Here is a 20,047-nt window from a genome sequence, read left to right on the forward strand (position 1 = left end):
GTAGCCCTCCTCTCACTCTCCTGATACAGCATGTAGCCCTCCTATCACTCTCTGATACATCATGTAGCCCTCCTCTCTCTCTCTGATACATCATGTAGCCCTCCTCTCACTCTCTGATACAGCATGTAGCCCTCCTCTCTCTACCTGATACAGCATGTAGCCCTCCTCTCACTCTCTGATACATCATGTAGCCCTCCTCTCTCTCTCTGATACAGCATGTAGCCCTCCCCTCTCTCTCTGATACAGCATGTAGCCCTCCTCTCACTCTCTGATACAGCATGTAGCCCCCCTGTCTCTGATACAGCATGTAGCCCCCCTCTCTCTCTCTGTTACATCATGTAGCCCCCCTCTCTCTCTGATACAGCATGTATTCCTCCTCTCACTCTCTGATACAGCATGTAGCCCCCCTCTCTCTCTCTGATACAGCATGTAGCCCTCCTCTCACTCTCTGATACAGCATGTAGCCCCCCTCTCTCTCTCTGATACAGCATGTAGCCCTCCTCTCTCTCTCTGATACATCATGTAGCCCTCCCCTCTCTCTCTGTTACATCATGTAGCCCTCCTCTCTCTCTCTGATACATCATGTAGCCCCCCTCTCTCTCTGATACAGCATGTAGCCCTCCTCTCACTCTCTGATACAGCATGTAGCCCTCCTCTCTCTCTCTGTTACATCATTTAGCCCTCCTCTCTCTCTCTGATACATCATGTAGCCCTCCTCTCACTCTCTGATACAGCATGTAGCCCTCCCCTCTCTCTCTGCTACAGCATGTAGCCCCCCTCTCTCTCTCTGATACAGCATGTAGCCCTCCTCTCACTCTCTGTTACAGCATGTAGCCCCCCTCTCTCTCTCTGATACATCATGTAGCCCTCCCCTCTCTCTCTGCTACAGCATGTAGCCCCCCTCTCTCTCTCTGATACATCATGTAGCCCTCCCCTCTCTCTCTGCTACAGCATGTAGCCCCCCTCTCTCTCTCTGATACATCATGTAGCCCTCCCCTCTCTCTCTGCTACAGCATGTAGCCCCCCTCTCTCTCTCTGCTACAGCATGTAGCCCCCCTCTCCCTCTCTGATACATCATGTAGCCCCCCTCTCTCTCTCTGATACATCATGTAGTCCTCCTCTCACTCTCTGTTACATTATGTACCCCCCCTCTCTCTCTCTGATACAGCATGTAGCCCTCCTCTCTCTACCTGATACAGCATGTAGCCCTCCTCTCTCTCTCTGATACAGCATGTAGCCCCCCTCTCTCTCTCTGATACATTATGTAGCCCCCCTCTCTCTCCCTGATACAGCATGTAGCCCCCCTCTCTCTCTCTGTTACATCATGTAGCCCCCCTATCTCTCTCTGATACAGCATGTAGCCCTCCTCTCACTCTCTGATACAGCATGTAGCCCCCCTCTCACTCTCTGATACAGCATGTAGCCCTCCTCTCTCTACCTGATACAGCATGTAGCCCTCCCCTCTCTCTCTGATACAGCATGTAGCCCTCCCCTCTCTCCCTGATACAGCATGTAGCCCTCCTCTCACTCTCTGATACAGCATGTAGCCCCCCTCTCACTCTCTGATACAGCATGTAGCCCCCCTCTCTCTCTCTGTTACATCATGTAGCCCTCCCCTCTCTCTCTGATACAGCATGTAGCCCTCCTCTCTCTCTCTGATACAGCATGTAGCCCCCCTCTCTCTCTCTGATACAGCATGTAGCCCTCCTCTCTCTCTCTGATACATCATGTAGCCCTCCTCTCTCTCTCTGATACAGCATGTAGCCCCCCCTCTCTCTCTCTGATACAGCATGTAGCCCTCCTCTCTCTCTCTGATACATCATGTAGCCCTCCTCTCTCTCTCTGATACAGCATGTAGCCCTCCTCTCTCTCTGATACAGCATGTAGCCCTCCTCTCTCTACCTGATACATCATGTAGCCCTCCTCTCTCTCTCTGTTACATCATGTAGCCCTCCTCTCTCTCTCTGTTACATCATGTAGCCCTCTTCTCTCTCTCTGATACAGCATGTAGCCCTCCTCTCTCTATCTGATACATCATGTAGCCCTCCTCTCTCTCTCTGTTACATCATGTAGCCCTCCTCTCTCTCTCTGATACATCATGTAGCCCTCCTCTCTCTCTCTGATACAGCATGTAGCCCTCCTCTCTCTCTGATACAGCATGTAGCCCTCCTCTCTCTACCTGATACATCATGTAGCCCTCCTCTCTCTCTGTTACATCATGTAGCCCTCCTCTCTCTCTCTGTTACATCATGTAGCCCTCCTCTCTCTCTCTGATACAGCATGTAGCCCTCCTCTCTCTCTCTGATACATCATGTAGCCCTCCTCTCTCTATCTGATACAGCATGTAGCCCTCCTCTCTCTCTCTGATACATCATGTAGCCCTCCTCTCTCTCTCTGATACAGCATGTAGCCCTCCTCTCTCTCTCTGATACAGCATGTAGCCCTCCTCTCTCTCTCTGATACAGCATGTAGCCCTCCTCTCTCTCTCTGTTACATCATGTAGCCCTCCCCTCTCTCTCTGATACAGCATGTAGCCCTCCTCTCTCTACCTGATACATCATGTAGCCCTCCTCTCTCTCTGTTACATCATGTAGCCCTCCTCTCTCTCTCTGATACAGCATGTAGCCCTCGCCTCTCTCCCTGATACATCATGTAGCCCCCCTCTCTCTCTCTGATACAGCATGTAGCCCTCGCCTCTCTCCCTGATACATCATGTAGCCCTCCTGTCTCTTTCTGATACAGCATGTAGCCCTCGCCTCTCTCCCTGATACATCATGTAGCCCCCCTCTCTCTCTCTGATACAGCATGTAGCCCTCCTCTCTCTCCCTGATACAGCATGTAGCCCCCCTCTCTCTCTCTGATACAGCATGTAGCCCTCCTCTCTCTCTCTGATACAGCATGTAGCCCTCCTCTCTCTCCCTGATACAGCATGTAGCCCTCCTCTCTCTCTCTGATACATCATGTAGCCCTCCTCTCTCTCTCTGATACAGCATGTAGCCCTCCTCTCTCTCTCTGATACATCATGTAGCCCTCCTCTCTCTCTCTGATACAGCATGTAGCCCTCCTCTCTCTCTCTGATACATCATGTAGCCCTCCTCTCTCTCTCTGATACATCATGTAGCCCTCCTCTCACTCTCTGATACAGCATGTAGCCCCCCTCTCTCTCTCTGATACAGCATGTAGCCCTCCTCTCTCCCTCTGATACATCATGTAGCCCTCCCCTCTCTATCTGATACATCATGTAGCCCTCCTCTCTCTCTGATACATCATGTAGCCCTCCTCTCTCTCTCTGATACAGCATGTAGCCCTCCTCTCTCTCTCTGATACATCATGTAGCCCTCCTCTCTCTCTCTGATACATCATGTCGCCCTCCTCTCTCTCTCTGATACATCATGTAGCCCTCCTCTCTCTCTCTGATACATCATGTCGCCCTCCTCTCTCTCTCTGATACAGCAAGTAGGTAAAAAATATATTTTTTAGGGAGCCCTTTTCTGTTTCTACTCTGATTGTAGTACAACACATAGGCCAAATGTATCACCATATTCCAGAGAATTCTGTAAGCCAATGATTGCTTTGATGATGACTAACTGATGACATGTAATCGTAAAACTCCTCGTCCCCTTTTAACCTTCCCTCAAAACCGCTGAGCCTTCATGTTCTTTATCGCCCCATAACTATGACGATGACTAGGTGAAAAAGTATAGTATTTTCAAATAGATCTGAGTAATTGAAGGCTAATCGAGTTTTATAAGACTTTTCATTGCTATTGCTTTAATCTAGGGCCCTAATTAAAGAAAGTCTGCAGTGTTCATAGGGAGTGCGCTAGTGACGGAATGGAGCATTTGTGTTGGTGGGGCCCGGCCCGGCTGGCCTGGACGGCGGAGGTTATTTAGCAAGGTTTTAAAGCATCTGAATGCTGTTAGTGGGAATACTGCCTGACTGCCATGTCTGTTCTGAGTTCTGAAGAAAAATGTGTCCAGCTGCCAACCTAATCCATCTGTTCAATGGAACATGATCAAAGTTCTACGAGTTCTAGGTCTGAGTCATTTAAACATAATTTACATTCAGAGCGGCCATTTATTTCCAGCAGGAGATTACCACATCTCAGTGATAACTCTGCATGTCTTTTCAATGATAATAATTCATAATTGATTTGATTTCTATAACGCTTTTCCAGATTGTCAAAGCTCTTTAGTTAGTAAGGGGTGAAACTCCCCATACCTGACATTTTGCGCCAGGAAGCTCACCACACATCAGCTATCACAGTGGAGAGAAGGGTATTAGTGTGTGGCTGTACAAGTTCTCTCTTGATAATTGTCCTGTTCCTGTCCAGCTGCTGAAGTTTGTCCCAGAGAAGAGTGACGTGGATCTCCTGGAGGAGCACAAGCATGAGCTGGACCGCATGGCCAAGGCTGACCGCTTCCTCTACGAGATGAGCAGGTACGGACTTTGGTTCGGTATAATGACTTTTGGTACTGCTACATTGTGTAACACCACATTCCCAATAATAATAACATTTTATTTGTAATGCGCTTTTCAAAACCCCAAATTGCTAAAACCCCGCAGTGCTAGACACTATCCTCAGCATGTTGTTTGTTGGTATACTGTGGAAAATATTCAGCTGCTCTCGGATGACAATGGATGTTGACTTTAAAACTGCTTCTTCATTGTTAACATGTAGTCTTCATCAGTGCTTTTACTATAACAACACGTTCTGTGTTAATAGTCTTGAATCAACGTTGCTGTTAACAGGAATTGACACAGACCATTGTAGTACCACCAGCAGCATATGTTAACAGCATGACACTCAGTGACGTGCTAGCTGGATGTTAACGTCTTTTAACACAAATCACTTTGGTATATCTACTGTAACTGCTGAGGGACATCACTGCCAGACATGAAGCTGTGACCCAGATCTGCCAGTGAAGGCCATTGGTCCTGACTGTGAGTACTTGGGGAGAGTAGAACGATTGGTATTGTTCTTTAGTGAATAAAATATACAGCACTGCATTTTGCCCTGTGTAGGTCAAACAAATGTATTACCTTTTGGAGTGCTGTCCATGTAATTCACTATGGACTATAATTATGAGAATTCATCCCCCAACTAGTTTTAGAAGTATAATATGTGAGTGAGCAAATAGATTATTATTTCTTTAGGTTATTCTTTACCATGAGTCATGCTATCTGAGCTGAGGGGGAGCCTGTGGCTGAGGGGGAGCCTGTGGCTGAGTGGTAGGGGAGCCTGTGGCTGAGTGGTAGGGGAGCCTGTGGTTGAGGGGTAGGGGAGCCTGTGGCTGAGGGGAAGCCTGTGGCTGAGGGGTAGTGGAGGCTGTGGCTGAGGGGGAGGCTGTGGTTGAGACTGTGGTTGAGGGGGAGGCTGTGGCTGAGGGGGAGGCTGTGGCTGAGGTGGAGGCTGTGGCTGAGTGAGAGGCTGTGGCTGAGTGGGAGGCTGTGTCTGAGGCTATAGTTGAGGTGGAGGCTGTGGTTGAGACTGTGGTTGAGGGGGAGGGTGGTGCAAAGGTGGCGGAAAGCAGCTGAACTCTCCATGTAACTCTGTTGTTAATGAGTGAATATGAAACATCCCTGGGGAGACATTCTCGGCTAGGGCAAAAAACAGAAACCCCAGGGCTAGGGCTCACTGCAGTCCCTTTAATGGGCATTCCTCTACTGTGTTACAAATGAAGGTTGGATTAGTAGATTACAGGAAAGGAAACGTATGACCAGGTGCCATTGTGAGTGTAGTACCAGCACAATTTTTTCCATGATGTATCAAGCCATTTACTATGGGAATAGAGACTTCCTTCCAGGATCTGGAGTCGTTTCTCCTTTTGTGTTTTGCCTTCCTGAAAACATTGAAGCTGAGGTAACAGAGTTTGGGCAGGGAGCAGGAATGGAGCTTCTTTATTCAATGTGCTCTGAGTTTTTCACGTTGGATATTTAATCCAGTAAGATCATTTGTGAAAGATGTATGTAAACTCCGCAAAAAAATAAACGTCCTGTCACTGTCAACTGCGTTTATTTTCAGCAAACTTAACATGTGTAAATATTTGTATGAACAAAACAAGATTCAACAACTAAGACATAAACTGAACAAGTTCCACAGACATGTGACGAACAGAAATGGAATAATATGTCCCTGAACAAAGGGGGGGGGTCAAAATCAAAAGTAACAGTCAGTATCTGGTGTGGCCACCAGCTGCATTAAGTACTGCAGTGCATCTCCTCCTCATGGACTGCACCAGATTTGCCAGTTCTTGCTGTGAGATGTTACCCCACTCTTCCACCAAGGCACCTGCAAGTTCCCGGACATTTCTGGGGGGAATGGCCCTAGCCCTCACTCTCCGATCCAACAGGTCCCAGACGTGCTCAATGGGATTGTGATCCGGTCTCTTCTGTGACCATGGCAGAACACTGACATTCCTGTCTTGCAGGAAATCACGTGCAGAATGATCAGTGTGGCTGGTGGCATTGTCATGCTGGAGGGTCATGTCAGGATGAGCCTGCAGGAAGGGTACCACATGAGGGAGGAGGATGTCTTCCCTGTAACGCACAGCGTTGAGATTGCCTGCTATGACAACAAGCTCAGTCTGATGATGCTGTGACACACCGCCCCAGACCATGACGGACCCTCCACCTCCAAATCGATCCCGCTCCAGAGTACAGGCCTCGGTGTAATGATCATTCCTTTGACGATAAACGCGAATCCAACCATCACCCCTGGTGAGACAATATCGTGACTCGTCAGTGAAGAGCACTTTTTGCCAGTTCTGTCTGGTCCAACGACGGTGGGTTTGTGCCCATAGGCGACGTTGATGCCGGTGATGTCTGGTGAGGACCTGCCTTACAACAGGCCTACAAGCCCTCAGTCCAGCCTCTCTCAGCCTATTGCGGACAGTCTGAGCACTGATGGAGGGATTGTGCGTTCCTGGTGTAACTCGGGCAGTTGTTGTTGCCATCCTGTAGCTGTCCCACAGGTGTGATGTTCGGATGTACCGATCCTGTGCAGGTGTTACACGTGGTCTGCCACTGCGAGGATGATCAGCTGTCCGTCCTGTCTCCCTGTAGCGCTGTCTTAGGTGTCTCACAGTATTGACATTGCAATTTATTGCCCTGGCCACATCTGCAGTCCTCATGCCTCCTTGCAGCATGCCTAAGGTACGTTCACGCAGATGAGCAGGGACCCTGGGCATCTTTCTTTTGGTGTTTTTCAGAGTCAGTAGTCAGTGTCTTAACGACCGTTCCACAGGTGCATGTTCATTAATTGTTTATGGTTCGTTGAACAAGCATGGGAAACAGTGTTTAAACCCTTTACAATGAAGATCTGTGAAGTTATTTGGATTTTTACAAATTATCTTTGAAAGACAGGGTCCTGAAAAAGGGATGTTTCTTTTTTTGCTGAATTTTTTTTGTCTGGTCACAAAACCTCTGTGTTGATCAAATGTCTGAACAAAACCACAAAACAAGTATCTTTCTATTCAAAGTTCATAGCCTTCATTTAGGAAAGGTCATGTCAAATAGACAGGTGGGACTTTGGAGGGAAAAAATTATTATTGAAAACATGTCAACTATATTTAGTCCAACTGTTTATTGAAAACATAAATACATTAGCATAGTAAGCACTTGTTGTCTATCAAACACATTGTTACACTTGTTGGTTAGCTAGCTAGCTAGCGAATTTGAGTCGTATTAGCATAGACGTGACATCAATCAAAACACCTTAAAACAAGACGTAGAATCAAGAACAATATACAACTACCTGAAACAAGACCCCTACGATATCCCACATGGCAGCTTCTTGTCATTGTTGCTAGCTATCTGACTGTTCAGAATCATAACACGCGGCCTTATGCCTCATGGATGTGTGCGCATAATTTTCGTGACGTTGTCAGGCAACCCGTCTATTACACAACAGTTTCAGTGAAGTGTAATGTCTATGTAAATTCAGATTGAAACATAATATTTGGACCTCTTTCTACAATACAGAATCAACCACTACCAGCCAAGGCTGCAGTCTCTCTACTTCAAAAAGAAATTTGCTGAAAGAATCATCGAAGTCAAACCTAAAGTTGAAGGTAGGATTTTCCTACAATGTTCCATGCTCAAATTATCTACCTTTAAAAGAAGTAGTGCACTATATAGAGAATAGTGTGCCATTTGGTGGTCCCTGGTCAAAGGTAATGCATTACATAGGAACTAGGGTGCCATTTGGTGGTCCCCAGTCAAAGGTAATGCATTACATAGGAACTAGGGTGCCATTTGGTGGTCCCCAGTCAAAGGTAACGCATTACATAGGAACTAGGGTGCCATGTGGTGGTCCCCAGTCAAAGGTAATGCATTACGTATGGACTAGGGTGCCATTTGGTGGTCCCCGGTCAAAGGTAATGCATTACGTATGGACTTGGGTGCCATTTGGTGGTCCCTGGTCAAAGGTAATGCATTATATATGGACTAGGATGCCATTTAACCAATGTCTTATCCTCATAACGGTAACGTCCTCTTCATCTCCCCAGCACTGATCAGGGCATCTAAAGAGGTGCTGCAGAGTCGCAACCTCAAGCAGCTTCTGGAGGTGGTCCTGGCCTTCGGTAACTACATGAACAAGGGTCAGAGGGGGAACGCCTATGGCTTCAAAGTGTCCTCACTCAACAAGATTGCTGACACCAAGTCCAGCATTGACAAGTAAGAAATATTCTGGCTTGAGTATATTTCATTTATCCTTTATGTATACAGGAAAAATACCATTGACATAAAAACATTTTTGTTCATAGACCTGTCCAAATAACACTGCACTAAGAGCATTGAAAAGAAAGTGATGATGTGTGTCGTGTGTGATGATGTGTACGATATGAATTCTAAAGTGTGATATGAATTCTAAAGTGTGATATGAATTCTAAAGTGTGATATGAATTCTAATGTGCGATGTGAATTCTAATGTGTGATGTGAATTCTAATGTGTGATGTGAATTCTAATGTGTGATGTGAATACTAATGCATGATATGAATACTAATGTGTGGTATGTGTTTGTAGGAACATCACTCTGCTGCATTACCTGATCACCATCCTGGAGCATAAGTATCCCAAAGTGGCCGTGTTCCAGGAAGAGCTTCAGAGTGTTCCAGAGGCAGCCAAAGTCAAGTACGAGCTGCTGCTAAGGCTGACTGAATCAGATCCAACAAACACACGCGTGCACACACACACACACACACACACACACACACACACACACACACACACACACACACACACACACACACACACACACACACACACACACACACACACACACACACACACACACACACACACACACACACACAGATGCTGTTTCATAAACCTAAGTTGCTCTCATTTATGTGTAACTGTGTGTAATTATCCTTGCAACAACATTGTAATTGTTGAATTTTCCTCTCTAAGCCAAATTAATGGTGCCTGGCTTTAAGTAGAAAGGGTAAAAGGTTAAGACCGTATTGCTGTGTGTATTACCTTACATGCCGTGTTTACAGAGAGCGTTAAAGGTCATGTTTATATTGTCTGGATGTGTCAGAGGCACAGGTTGTCCTAATAGCCCATATTTCAGTGATCCTCTTGAAATGTGGAAAGTTTGAACTGTGAACCCTACAATCCTCAAAATGTCAAGGTGTTTCCTATCGTACCACAACAAAGCAATAGTGTAACAGTCAGCATTAAAACAATTATAATAATTCAGGTCGCAAATAAAGATAATCTAAGTTAGAGTTTCTGTTAAACCTAGTGAACCCTGTATCCATGCCTTTCCTGACTGAGAAGGAAGGAAGTTGGGTTTTATCCTCACACATTTCCTGTCTCTAAGTTGTGGCTTGGTTGGAGCACAGATGGTTTGTAATTGTTTCACGTCAATAAACTCCTCTCTCCACTCCCTCCCTTTCCCTTCCCCTTTCCTCCTCTCCTCTCCTCTCATCTTTCTTCACTCCCTTTCCTTCTCTTTCCTCTACCCTTGTCCACAGTATGACAGAGTTGGAGAAAGACATCAACAACTTGCGTTCTGGACTGAAGAGTGTGGAAACGGTGAGTGGCCATTTCTATTGGTTTACCCTTAATGGAGCCACACATGATATCAGAGGCAGTATAGTTGGGCTTACACTCCTCTACCTCCTGTTCATGAGTCTCAATACGTTTCCACTGACAGAACTCCAAAGATTAGGGCCTGGAATTTTGCCTGGTCATATCACATGGCCATACAAAACTCCTGGCCCTAGCAATGATCAATCGGAAATGGGCATGGTACTGTACTCTTGTGTTGTGGATTGTCTGATGACAGTCATATAATTATCCTGTAATGCTGTTCCCTCCTGTATAGGAGCTGGAGTTTCAGAGAGGTCTTCCTCAGGTTTCGGGGGATAAGTTTGTGTCTGTGGTGAGCCAGTTCATCACCGTGGCCAGCTTCAGCTTCTCAGACGTGGAGGATTCTCTGACCGAGGCCAAGGAGCTGGTGAGAACCGGCGGGGGCCAGGGTCTGGGGACCGCATTGTCCGTCTGCCCCCTCCTCCTCATGCTTCTCTCCACAACTAGGAGCTCTGATGGAGCTATAAAACTAAAATATGGTCGCTTTCAAGATTTTATAAGGACAGCGCAAATGGCAAATCCTGTAACTTTATACTTGGCCACAACCAAGTAGGTAGCACACATTAAGTGTTCTTACTGCAGCTTTGAAGTCACCTTTTCAAACAACCAATATACTTGGAAATAGTATGCCTTGTGTTTCACTGTATTTCAATGTGGAGGATGTAGTAACTCACCTCTGTTCAAGGGTTACAGTCTACCTGCATAGACATTGGAACCTCTGAATATAAGCAGTTAATTTTTAACTGAGATGGGTCAAGGATATCAGTTTCAAAGCCATGGTTTTCCCCCTGGGTCTCCCCTCCATGAAGTGCCATGTGGAATGTATTTGATACATGCGCAGTGGATGAGGGTTATTTATGTGTCAAGTTCAACTTTACAATGGCAGGGAGGAGGAAACCACCTGTTGGGAGCAGACCTGGGTTCAAATAATATTTGAAATATTTTAATTACAGAATGTTTGCCCTACCCTGCTTGGAGTGCCAGGTGGGCAGAGTTTGCACTTTTGCGACTATTCTGTTGGTTCCAATGTACCAGACAAGCACAATCAAGCCCAGATAAAGTATTAGTTATGATTTCAAATAGTATTTGAACCCAGATATGATGGCGTACCCACGTCTCACACATTCATCCCCAGTGTAACACTGAAAGAAATCACCTGTGACTCATTGATTGCATTTTATTACATCTAGAGGAAAAGCTGTTTGTCCATCTTAAAGTATTTGGTGTCTAACGTTGTTTTCTCTCCAGTTTCTGAAGGCAGTGCAGCATTTTGGGGAGGATGCAACCCGTATGCAGCCTGACGAGTTCTTCGGAATCTTCGACCAATTCCTGCAGGCGTTCGCTGAGGCCAAGCAGGAGAATGAGAACATGCGCAGACGCAAGGAGGAAGAGGAGCGACGGGCCCGCATGGAAGCACAGGTTAGATTAAGATTGTCTATTACCGACCAAAACACTAGAGAGAGTCACCTATGGTCACCTTTTAACCACCCAGTCATTATGCAACAAATATTACAAATGGGTATCAAACCAGAGTTTTTTTTTTTACTCTTGACCAACACACACTCAAATGCATGTGCTGTACTGCTCATTTACTCAATACACCAAATACATCCGTCACACACTATATGCTACTGTAGGTGTGTGTCATATAGTCACTCCTGTTTTGTCCCCTCAGCTGAAGGAGCAGAGGGAGAAGGAGCGCAAGTCCAGGAAGGCTAAGGAGAACTGTGAGGAGGACGGTGAGTTCGACGACCTGGTTTCAGCCCTGCGCTCTGGGGAGGTGTTCGATAAGGACCTGTCCAAGATGAAACGCAACCGCAAGCGCGTCAACTCATCAGCTGAGACCAGCAGGGAGCGGCCAGTCACCAAACTGAACCTCTAAAACAACTGATGACGGATCCTTTGTCCTACTAGAGCTAGGCTATGCTGCCCTCTGGTGGCTTGGAATGGGCCTAGCGCCCCCTCATTTTGGAGTGGACAGGACTCACTACTAAAACAGAACTGAAATGAGCATGAAAGGTGGTGGACAGACCTCTACTTACTCTTCTGCTACTCAAGCAACAATAACCCAGAGCTTGTGTCTGTCTGGAAACAGACATTACCTCCTAATGAAAACCATGAACTATGGATCAGGAGTGACTCTAAGCTATTTGTGTTAACCTACATTTTTTAAATGCTGTGGTCTGAATGACAGTTTTACTCATGTCGTGAATGGGACACTTTAATAGCATAGGGCTGGTGCCCTAGAGTAGGACCCTCTCCTTGACCCTCCCTGTCTGCAAAGATAACCAGGAAGTGGAATGGAAAGCCTGGGATAACACACACACGCAGTGACCCTGGCGGAGACACGTTTCCTGTTTTAATCGGGAGAATGTAAAATCTTTCCTGCTTGTGTGATTGAGTCAGACTCCCTTAAGGGTATAGTAAAAGATGTCAACTCCATGCAAAGAAACAGTGTCTGTTGAAGCACAATCCACTATGTATGAATGATCATGTTTTTTAGCTAAGCACAAAAGCATAACAACAAGATACACATTTTGATACTGTTTTTTTTATCACAATTTTACAAAGACCTAATTTAGATATATTAAAAACCAAATCACAGATGCAATATTGCCATTTTATTAGAGCCCTAACTTTCACCTTTAGAAAATAATCTATTAAAACAGCAACAAAAGAAGGGTAGAAAAATAATGTATATTTTACTGTATATACAGTATTGTAAAAGAGTATAGGACCTAGTTTGAAGTTTTGAAAGGATATTGTCTCCGATTTGATTTAAAGTGTTACCAAAAATGATTGCTCTACATCTGGCCATCCTGACAACAGTGTGGATATCATTCTGGAAACTATGCATCCTATACATTTTTTATTTGTGTTCAATACTGTCATGTATGTGTATATATTATGTATTGTGCCAATTCCCGTGTCACCTTCTCACTATGTTATGTACAGCAGAAACTTTTCAGTTATTTAGTCAGATCCAATTAGTAAAACCCTTCTAAAACCTTTGGTCACATTTCTACCAACACCCTCCTTAACTGTGTGATAGCATTTCTGATGGAGGTATGTGGGTTCTTTCAATACAGCTTTTTTATTATTTAAACAACTTTCTATTTCGAAACGGACTAAAGTAATAAACCTGGATGTCAATTATCTGTTGAATCTTTGTTATGTTTGCAAGCCAGTAAACTAGTAATTCCTCTCGGACTGTGTTCAATAAGTAGCTGTTGGTAATGTCTTGCTAGGGCAATTGAATTTAAGTGCTGTCTTTTACCAAGTTTACCTTTTACCTTATTCATTGTCTGTCTGATTGCTCAGTACTCATTGTGGACTTGGAATAGTTTCAGGCCAATTTGTGTAAAAGCCCTTGGTAACAGTTGGGTGTTTTAAGAGGGAGTGGCCTTACTTGTCTTCCCTGACTATTTAAGGAGCATTACTTGGCCCAAGTCTTAGTGCGCCATCTATAGTTTAGAAGGACATCAGCTCCTACAAGAGCAGCAAGTATATTTTTTTATTCAATAAGTAGCTTTTGGTATTATCTTGCTAGAGCAATTGAAATTGAAGTGCTGTCTTTTATCAGTAGCCTACTTAATCATTGCTGTTTGAACTGTCTGATTTGCTCAGTACTTGTGACTGTTGTTGCGGACTTGGATTAGTTTCAGGCCTATTTGTCTAACAGTTTTGCTAATATGTGGGTGTGTTTTATTGCAGGGGGTGTTTTCCCCCCCACCTCTGCCAGGCAATCACTGCTGGGAGGTGTCTTTCACCTCTGCTAGGCAATTAGTGCTAGTACTTCAGTCTCCCCTGTTTCTTCAGCAGCAGCTGTAAGAGGCATTATTGTCACCAAACCAGACTATTGCTGAGTTGTTTGAGGCAGGCTCCACATCACTCTCTCACTTGAGTATCTTACCTAGTTATTTTCAGATCTTATTTTGATCTTTTGTATCTTTGGCAAGTATGTGTGTCCCATTTCAGTTCACTCCTCTTCCGGTAGGTTTTACATTCGCTGCCCATTCAGTGGCTGTAACACTTCTAAGTTAGTGTACCCTGTGAGCACAACCCATGTGGAATTCTTAGTCTCCGGCAGGGTTTGGTACTTCCGATCTACGGCCAATAAAGCTGAGTTCATCTCACCCTGACGGAGACATGGAATACCCTATAACACTGCTACTGGTCATGGTGGTGGTGGCACAGGGCTAATCACTTCTCCTAAGTGGAGTTTTTCTTTCCCCCTCTCACCTGTCTATTGGGTGACTTTAACCTCCTGATGCCTGACTTAAATACATTTCTTTCCTCTTTGTTTCCACTCCTTTTCACCTCACCCTTTCCCAGTCACCTCACACGCACAAGGCAGGAAATCAGCTTGACCACAACTTCACTAGAGGCTGTACGCCTACTGATCTCTTATCACTACTTTGTTTCCTTTTCTCCTCCAACCCTCAGACCTACGCAGATGGTCATGCGCCACCACAATCTTTGCTCCCGTTACTCTTCTATCCGCTCTTCCTTCTGCTAAATTCTCCTGACTCTGCCTCTTCGACCCTACTCTCTTCCCTTTCCACCTCCTTTTGACTCCCACTGTCCCCTTTCCTCCTGGCCAGCCCGACCTTCACCTCTTGCTCCGTGGATAAGTCACTCAATGCGCACTAACAGAACAGGGTTGTGGGCAGTTGAGTGGAAATGGAGGAAAATGAAACTTCCGGAGGACCTATCCTCCTCCTTCCACTCCCTTCTATATACCATCTCCCTCTTTATCTGCTGCTAAAACTGCCTTCTATCACTCTAAATTTGTATCTTCTGCCTCCAACCCTGGGAAACTCTTTTCCACTTTCTCCTCTCTCCTTAATCCTCCTCCCTCTCTGCAGACATTTGTCAACCACTTTGAAAAAAATATTGACTACATACGCTCCTCATTCACTCAGCCTACTGAGTCCACTAGTTCCACTCACACAGAACTACCCTACGCCTTGACCTCTTTCTCCCCTCTTTCCAGATGAAATCCTGCGACAAGTGATGTCCGGCCGCCCAACAACCTGCCCACTTGACCCCATTCACTTCTCCAGACCATCTCTGGAGACCTTCTCACTTCCCTCATTAATTCATCCCTGACCACTAGCTGCGTCCTCTCTGACTTCAAGATGGCAAGAGACGCTCCCCTCAAGAAACCAACACTCGACAGCCTCTGACGCCAAACTAGAGACCGGTATCCTTTTTCTTTCCAAAACACTTGTGCATGCTGTCTCTGACCAACTCTCTCGTTATCTCACATAACAAGCTTCTTGACCCTAACCAGTCAGGCTTCAAGGCAGCTCACTCAACTGAGACCACTCTCTGCTCTGCCAAAGCTGACTCTTTTCTCATCCTCCTAGATCTAACCATCATATCTTCCTTTCCACCCTCTCAGGGTTGAGCGTCTCAGGCTCTGCACACTCTTGAATTGCATCCTACCTGGCAGGTCGCACCGACCAGGTGGCGTGGAGAGGATCTGCATCTGCACCACATGCTCTCACTACTGGTGTCCCACAGGGCTCGGATCTAGGCCCACTTTTCTCTTTACACCAAGTCACTCGGCTCTGTCACATGGTCTCTCCTATCGTTTCTTTGCGGGTGGCACTCAACTACTCTTCCCGCTTCTGACACCCAGGTGGCGACATGCATTTCTGCATGCCTAGCAGACATCTCAGCTTGTATGTCTACTCACCACCTCAAGCTCAACCTTGACATAACGGAGCTGCTCTTCTTCCCAGGGAAGGCCTGCCCACTCCAAGACTTCTCCATCACGGTTGACAACTCCACGATGTCCCTTTCCCAGAGTGCAAAGAACATTGGTGTGACCCTGGAAAACAACCTGTCGTTCTCTGCAAACATCAAAGCAGTGATGCAGGTTCATGCTCTACAACATCCCTAGAGTACGACCTTCACTCACACAGGAAGCGGCGCAGGTCATAATCCAGGCACTTGTCATCTCTAATCTAGACCACTGCAACTCTGTTGGCTGGGTTCCCCATTTGTGCCATCAAACCCCTGAAACTCATCCAGAAGGCTGCAACCCGCATGGTGTTCAACCTTCCCTAGTTTTCTCATGTCACCCCGTTCCTCTGCACACGCCACTGGCTTCCATTTGAAGCTTGCATAACCTTCAAGACCCTGGTTCTTCCCTACGGAGCAGCAAGGGGAAATGCCCCAATTCAGGCTAAGCTCAAACCCAACATTCCAACCCAAGCCCTCTGTTCCGCCACCTCTGGTCTCTCCCTACGGGAGGGCAGTTAAAGCTCTTTGTCCTGGCACCCCAATGGTGGAACAAGCTTCCCCCTAAAGTCAGGACAGCGGAGTCTCTGCCCATCTTTCGAAAACCCTACCTCTTTGAAAAGTATCTTAACATGCTCACAACCCTCCCCCTTTCTTTTTTTCCCACTAGCACTGACTTTGCTGATAAATACTTTGCAGGGAAAATGTACTTGATATGATTGTCTCACCTAGCTATCTTAAGATGAATGCACTGTATGTCGCTCTGGATAAGAGTATCTGCTGAATGACTAAAATGTAATTTAACCCTGTTTTCCAAACTGTGCAACAAAGACAGGTATTCATCTGAGTTATAGTAAGGAGTGGCCAATGCGCCCATGTATCTATTCTACAGGTTTCATTTACTGTTGGTCGTGTCTGAAAGTGAAGGATTTCTGAAATGTTTTAAAGACATTCTGAGGAAACATCTGCTTCTATGAATTGCAATACTCTGGATACTATTCAGAAAGCATTGTGAATAATGACTTTGTCACTAATAAAACCTCTGGTAACAATTCATCTAGCTGCTGTTTGACCACTCCACCTGTCCTAGGTCAGGATCTGTATTGGCAGTGTCACATATAAGGAACAATACATAAATATATGATGCTTCAAAACATTTATTTTATACATTTTAAGTTAAAATATGATTTAACAAACAACTCACCAATAAAATCAAATTCTGACAACTCGCAGCTTCTTATGGCAAGCAATACAATTATTACATTTTAAATGGACAAACTAATGAGTATGGTATTCAAAATACACCTTTTTTAATACAGGCACATTAAATTGTGTTTTCATAGCATTGTTTCATGTTCTAGCAAATCGCTATGGCCAGCCATACATGACATCTTGAACATCAAATCAAAGCGCACGCACACTTTATTTAAAATCCTGAATTCGTCACAGTATTCCATATTAAACCTCTACCCTGAATACAGTATAAATGAGGACAAATGCACTATCCCAAATCAAAAAAGAAATCAGCCTAAATTAAACAGCTATCGCCATTATCCAGTTTTTCCTTTGGGTTAGTTCAATGGGATTTAGTGGTTTGGGGTGCCACTTTTGACAGTTTAATACTATAGCAATGAACTCTGCCTCAAATCAAAGTGGAATCGAAAGAGTGGCTCTTGTTGAATTCACATTATTTGACAACTCAACCAAATGTAAATCAAAACTAGACGTTGAACTGACGTCTGCGCCCAGTGGTAAAGGTTGCGCAATGAACATGTATCTGATAAGGCATAAAGTAATACATATATTCAAATGAGATGTTAATAATTTTGAATATTTTATAAATCACACTGCTTAAATGGCCTGAAAATACATTGGGCTTTTAAATGTGCACTCTGTTCCATCAGTGTGTAGAGCGCTTGGCACTGCATAAAGTGTCCAAACGCGGGTTGTCAATTCATAGGACTGACTTTTATATCCCTTATCACTAATTAACAGTTAGGCCTACTTTTCCTCTAATTTCTCAATGTGTTCAAAACTTTGGCACATTAAATTACTTCAACATTTTGACATTCATCATGTTTCTCGAAAATAAAAGTACGATCACAGACTTGTATCTGCAGTTTCAACTTTTGGCACCGTGGGTTCGGACAGAGTATCTGGCTGAGCATCCCTACAGAAGAACACCGCGGGGTTTTTACAAGCCCACATCGCGACCTCTCCTCCATTCGCTGGGCTGGAGGAAGACAACCGGCTGTTTGCACCATGCCTGCTCACATACCGGTCTCTGATTTGGTCGGCCCTGGTTCTTACATCCCTGCTTTGGGTTTGTGTAGATAGGTAGACAGAAATGTTTCTAGTCCTATATCCCTCTTCTCGGCTTCGGCCTAAAAGCATCGATATGTTTGGGTTTCTAATTGCGTAAATGAGCGGGTTTATGGCACCGTTTGCCCATGCCATCCATATTGCCACGGTGTCCATGACAGGGTTGAATGAGTAATCTCCCACGGCGGTGATGATACCCATCAGACAGTAGGGGCCCCAGCAGAAGATGATAAACACTATCATAATCAGCACTGTCGTGGCCGTCCTCATCTCACTATAAAACCGGAGTAAATACGCGTAAGTGGTCACCGGCCGCACCCTTATTTCTGATAACCTAACGGTCTTACATATGTTATAATGACAGAAACACATGAGCGCAAACGGAAGGAGATAACACACCACTATTAAAGCTATACTGTAAGAGGTACCCATCCTAGAAGTACCAGTGTGAAAGACATACATACAGTGGTAGAAGCCCCTTTTATGGACGACTAGATCCTTGGATGTTCGCATTACCAGGTACCATGGAATGGAGAAAAACACTGCTGTTAACCACACTGCCACCAACAGCGTTATGGCCTTCCTCCTGCCTATCTTCTCCTGAGGTTGCCTCACGATGGCATAATACCGGTCAAAAGAAATTAGAGTCATTGTCAGTGTGGAAATAATACCAAAGCATGCGTTGAAGAACCCGTTGGCGACGCAGAAACGGTCTCCAAACATCCACACACCATCTTTGCTGAAGAGCATCATGAACGAGAACGGTAAACAAAGAACGGCCGTCAAGAAATCAGACAGTGAAAGAGACATGATGAAAGCATTGGTAACGGTTCTCAGCTGTCGATGTTTTATTATGACAATCACCACCGCAGAATTCCCTAAACTAGAGAGGAGGAAGATGGCCAGGAGCAACAAGGCTTGAGCTGCCACCGTGATGCCCTGGAGGACCGAGTTTCCCTCCGCGCTCTGCACGGGTATGTGTTGTTGGTTTTCGTCGCCTCCGCCCGTAAGGTTTCCATGACTGGCCTTCGTAAAAAAGCTGTGTAACACCGGTGCTATGGTGACTATTTCCAGCGTTAAACCCGTGCCAGAGGTGTTGTCTGGAGCGGTGGAGTTGCTGGTGCCAAGCAATGCAATGTTCACGGGGAAATCCATCGGACACAAATGGGGGGCCTCCACAGAATGGAAGGAGATTCATCCCTCTACGAATATGTTGTCTCTGTGTTGATGCAGCAGCTTAGATATGTCGCATTAAAGACATGTAGATCCCATTTGCAACCCCCTTTCTATGGGTTCCTGAAAATGTTCCTCATTATTCAAACTGGGATCCATGCCACTGTTTGCAGTTCTCGCCTGGTCGTCTCAATCCCCGTATTCCTAAATCTCATATTGCCGAGTCCCCGCCTTCCTTGCGTACAATTTGTGTCTTTGCACCCCTTCGTGACGTTTAGAGCCGTTGCCATGGTATCGGTGATGGTTTTCTTCAGTGCAATTACGCACTTTCTGGATGATTAGTTATTTGGTCAGGTACCTATAGGCCTCCCCACGCAGGCTTTAAAACAGAAAGACTGACACCTACAATTTTACAAGTAGGTTTAATTCTCATATTGGTTATAGGCATTATAATTACATATAATTACAATTAATTGTAGGATAGGCATTTGAATAGCTATCAAACTATTAAAGCAGCAATCAGTGATTGAAACAATAACAATGCCTTCCCCGCCACTGTTTCGCCAAAAGGCTGAGGGATGGGACTAGAGAAATGAAACCACTCTCAAATTCATAGACAGAGCTACGGATGCAAGGACTGCCCATCCATGATATCAAAATTATAGTTTTAACAATTTGTGAGGTTATACAGTGCTTGTT

General features: G+C 45.3%; 2 protein-coding genes across 4 annotated transcripts in view; one reads left to right on the forward strand and one right to left on the reverse strand.

Annotated features, from left to right (window-relative positions):
* LOC120023490 (disheveled-associated activator of morphogenesis 1-like) overlaps positions 1-13,264 on the forward strand; it is an 80,547-nt gene extending 67,283 nt beyond the window's left edge. For all 3 annotated transcript variants that reach the window (XM_038967517.1, XM_038967515.1, XM_038967518.1), the window contains 8 exons: positions 4,334-4,440; positions 7,984-8,072; positions 8,511-8,679; positions 9,029-9,136; positions 9,985-10,045; positions 10,338-10,469; positions 11,351-11,521; positions 11,778-13,264. In XM_038967517.1, coding sequence (XP_038823445.1) covers positions 4,334-4,440; positions 7,984-8,072; positions 8,511-8,679; positions 9,029-9,136; positions 9,985-10,045; positions 10,338-10,469; positions 11,351-11,521; positions 11,778-11,984 — 1,044 coding nt within the window. In that variant the 3' untranslated portion in view covers positions 11,985-13,264. The remainder of the gene's footprint in view (positions 1-4,333; positions 4,441-7,983; positions 8,073-8,510; positions 8,680-9,028; positions 9,137-9,984; positions 10,046-10,337; positions 10,470-11,350; positions 11,522-11,777) is intronic.
* A 4,689-nt stretch (positions 13,265-17,953) lies between these two features.
* On the reverse strand, positions 17,954-19,330 carry LOC120023052 (G-protein coupled receptor 135). Its single transcript, XM_038966997.1, has one exon. It carries the CDS (start codon positions 19,328-19,330, stop codon positions 17,954-17,956), a length of 1,377 nt encoding a protein of 458 aa, XP_038822925.1.
* Positions 19,331-20,047: the final 717 nt, after the last annotated feature.

The sequence above is a fragment of the Salvelinus namaycush genome, chromosome 28, assembly GCF_016432855.1.
Source record: "Salvelinus namaycush isolate Seneca chromosome 28, SaNama_1.0, whole genome shotgun sequence".
Taxonomy (NCBI): Eukaryota; Metazoa; Chordata; class Actinopteri; order Salmoniformes; family Salmonidae; genus Salvelinus; species Salvelinus namaycush.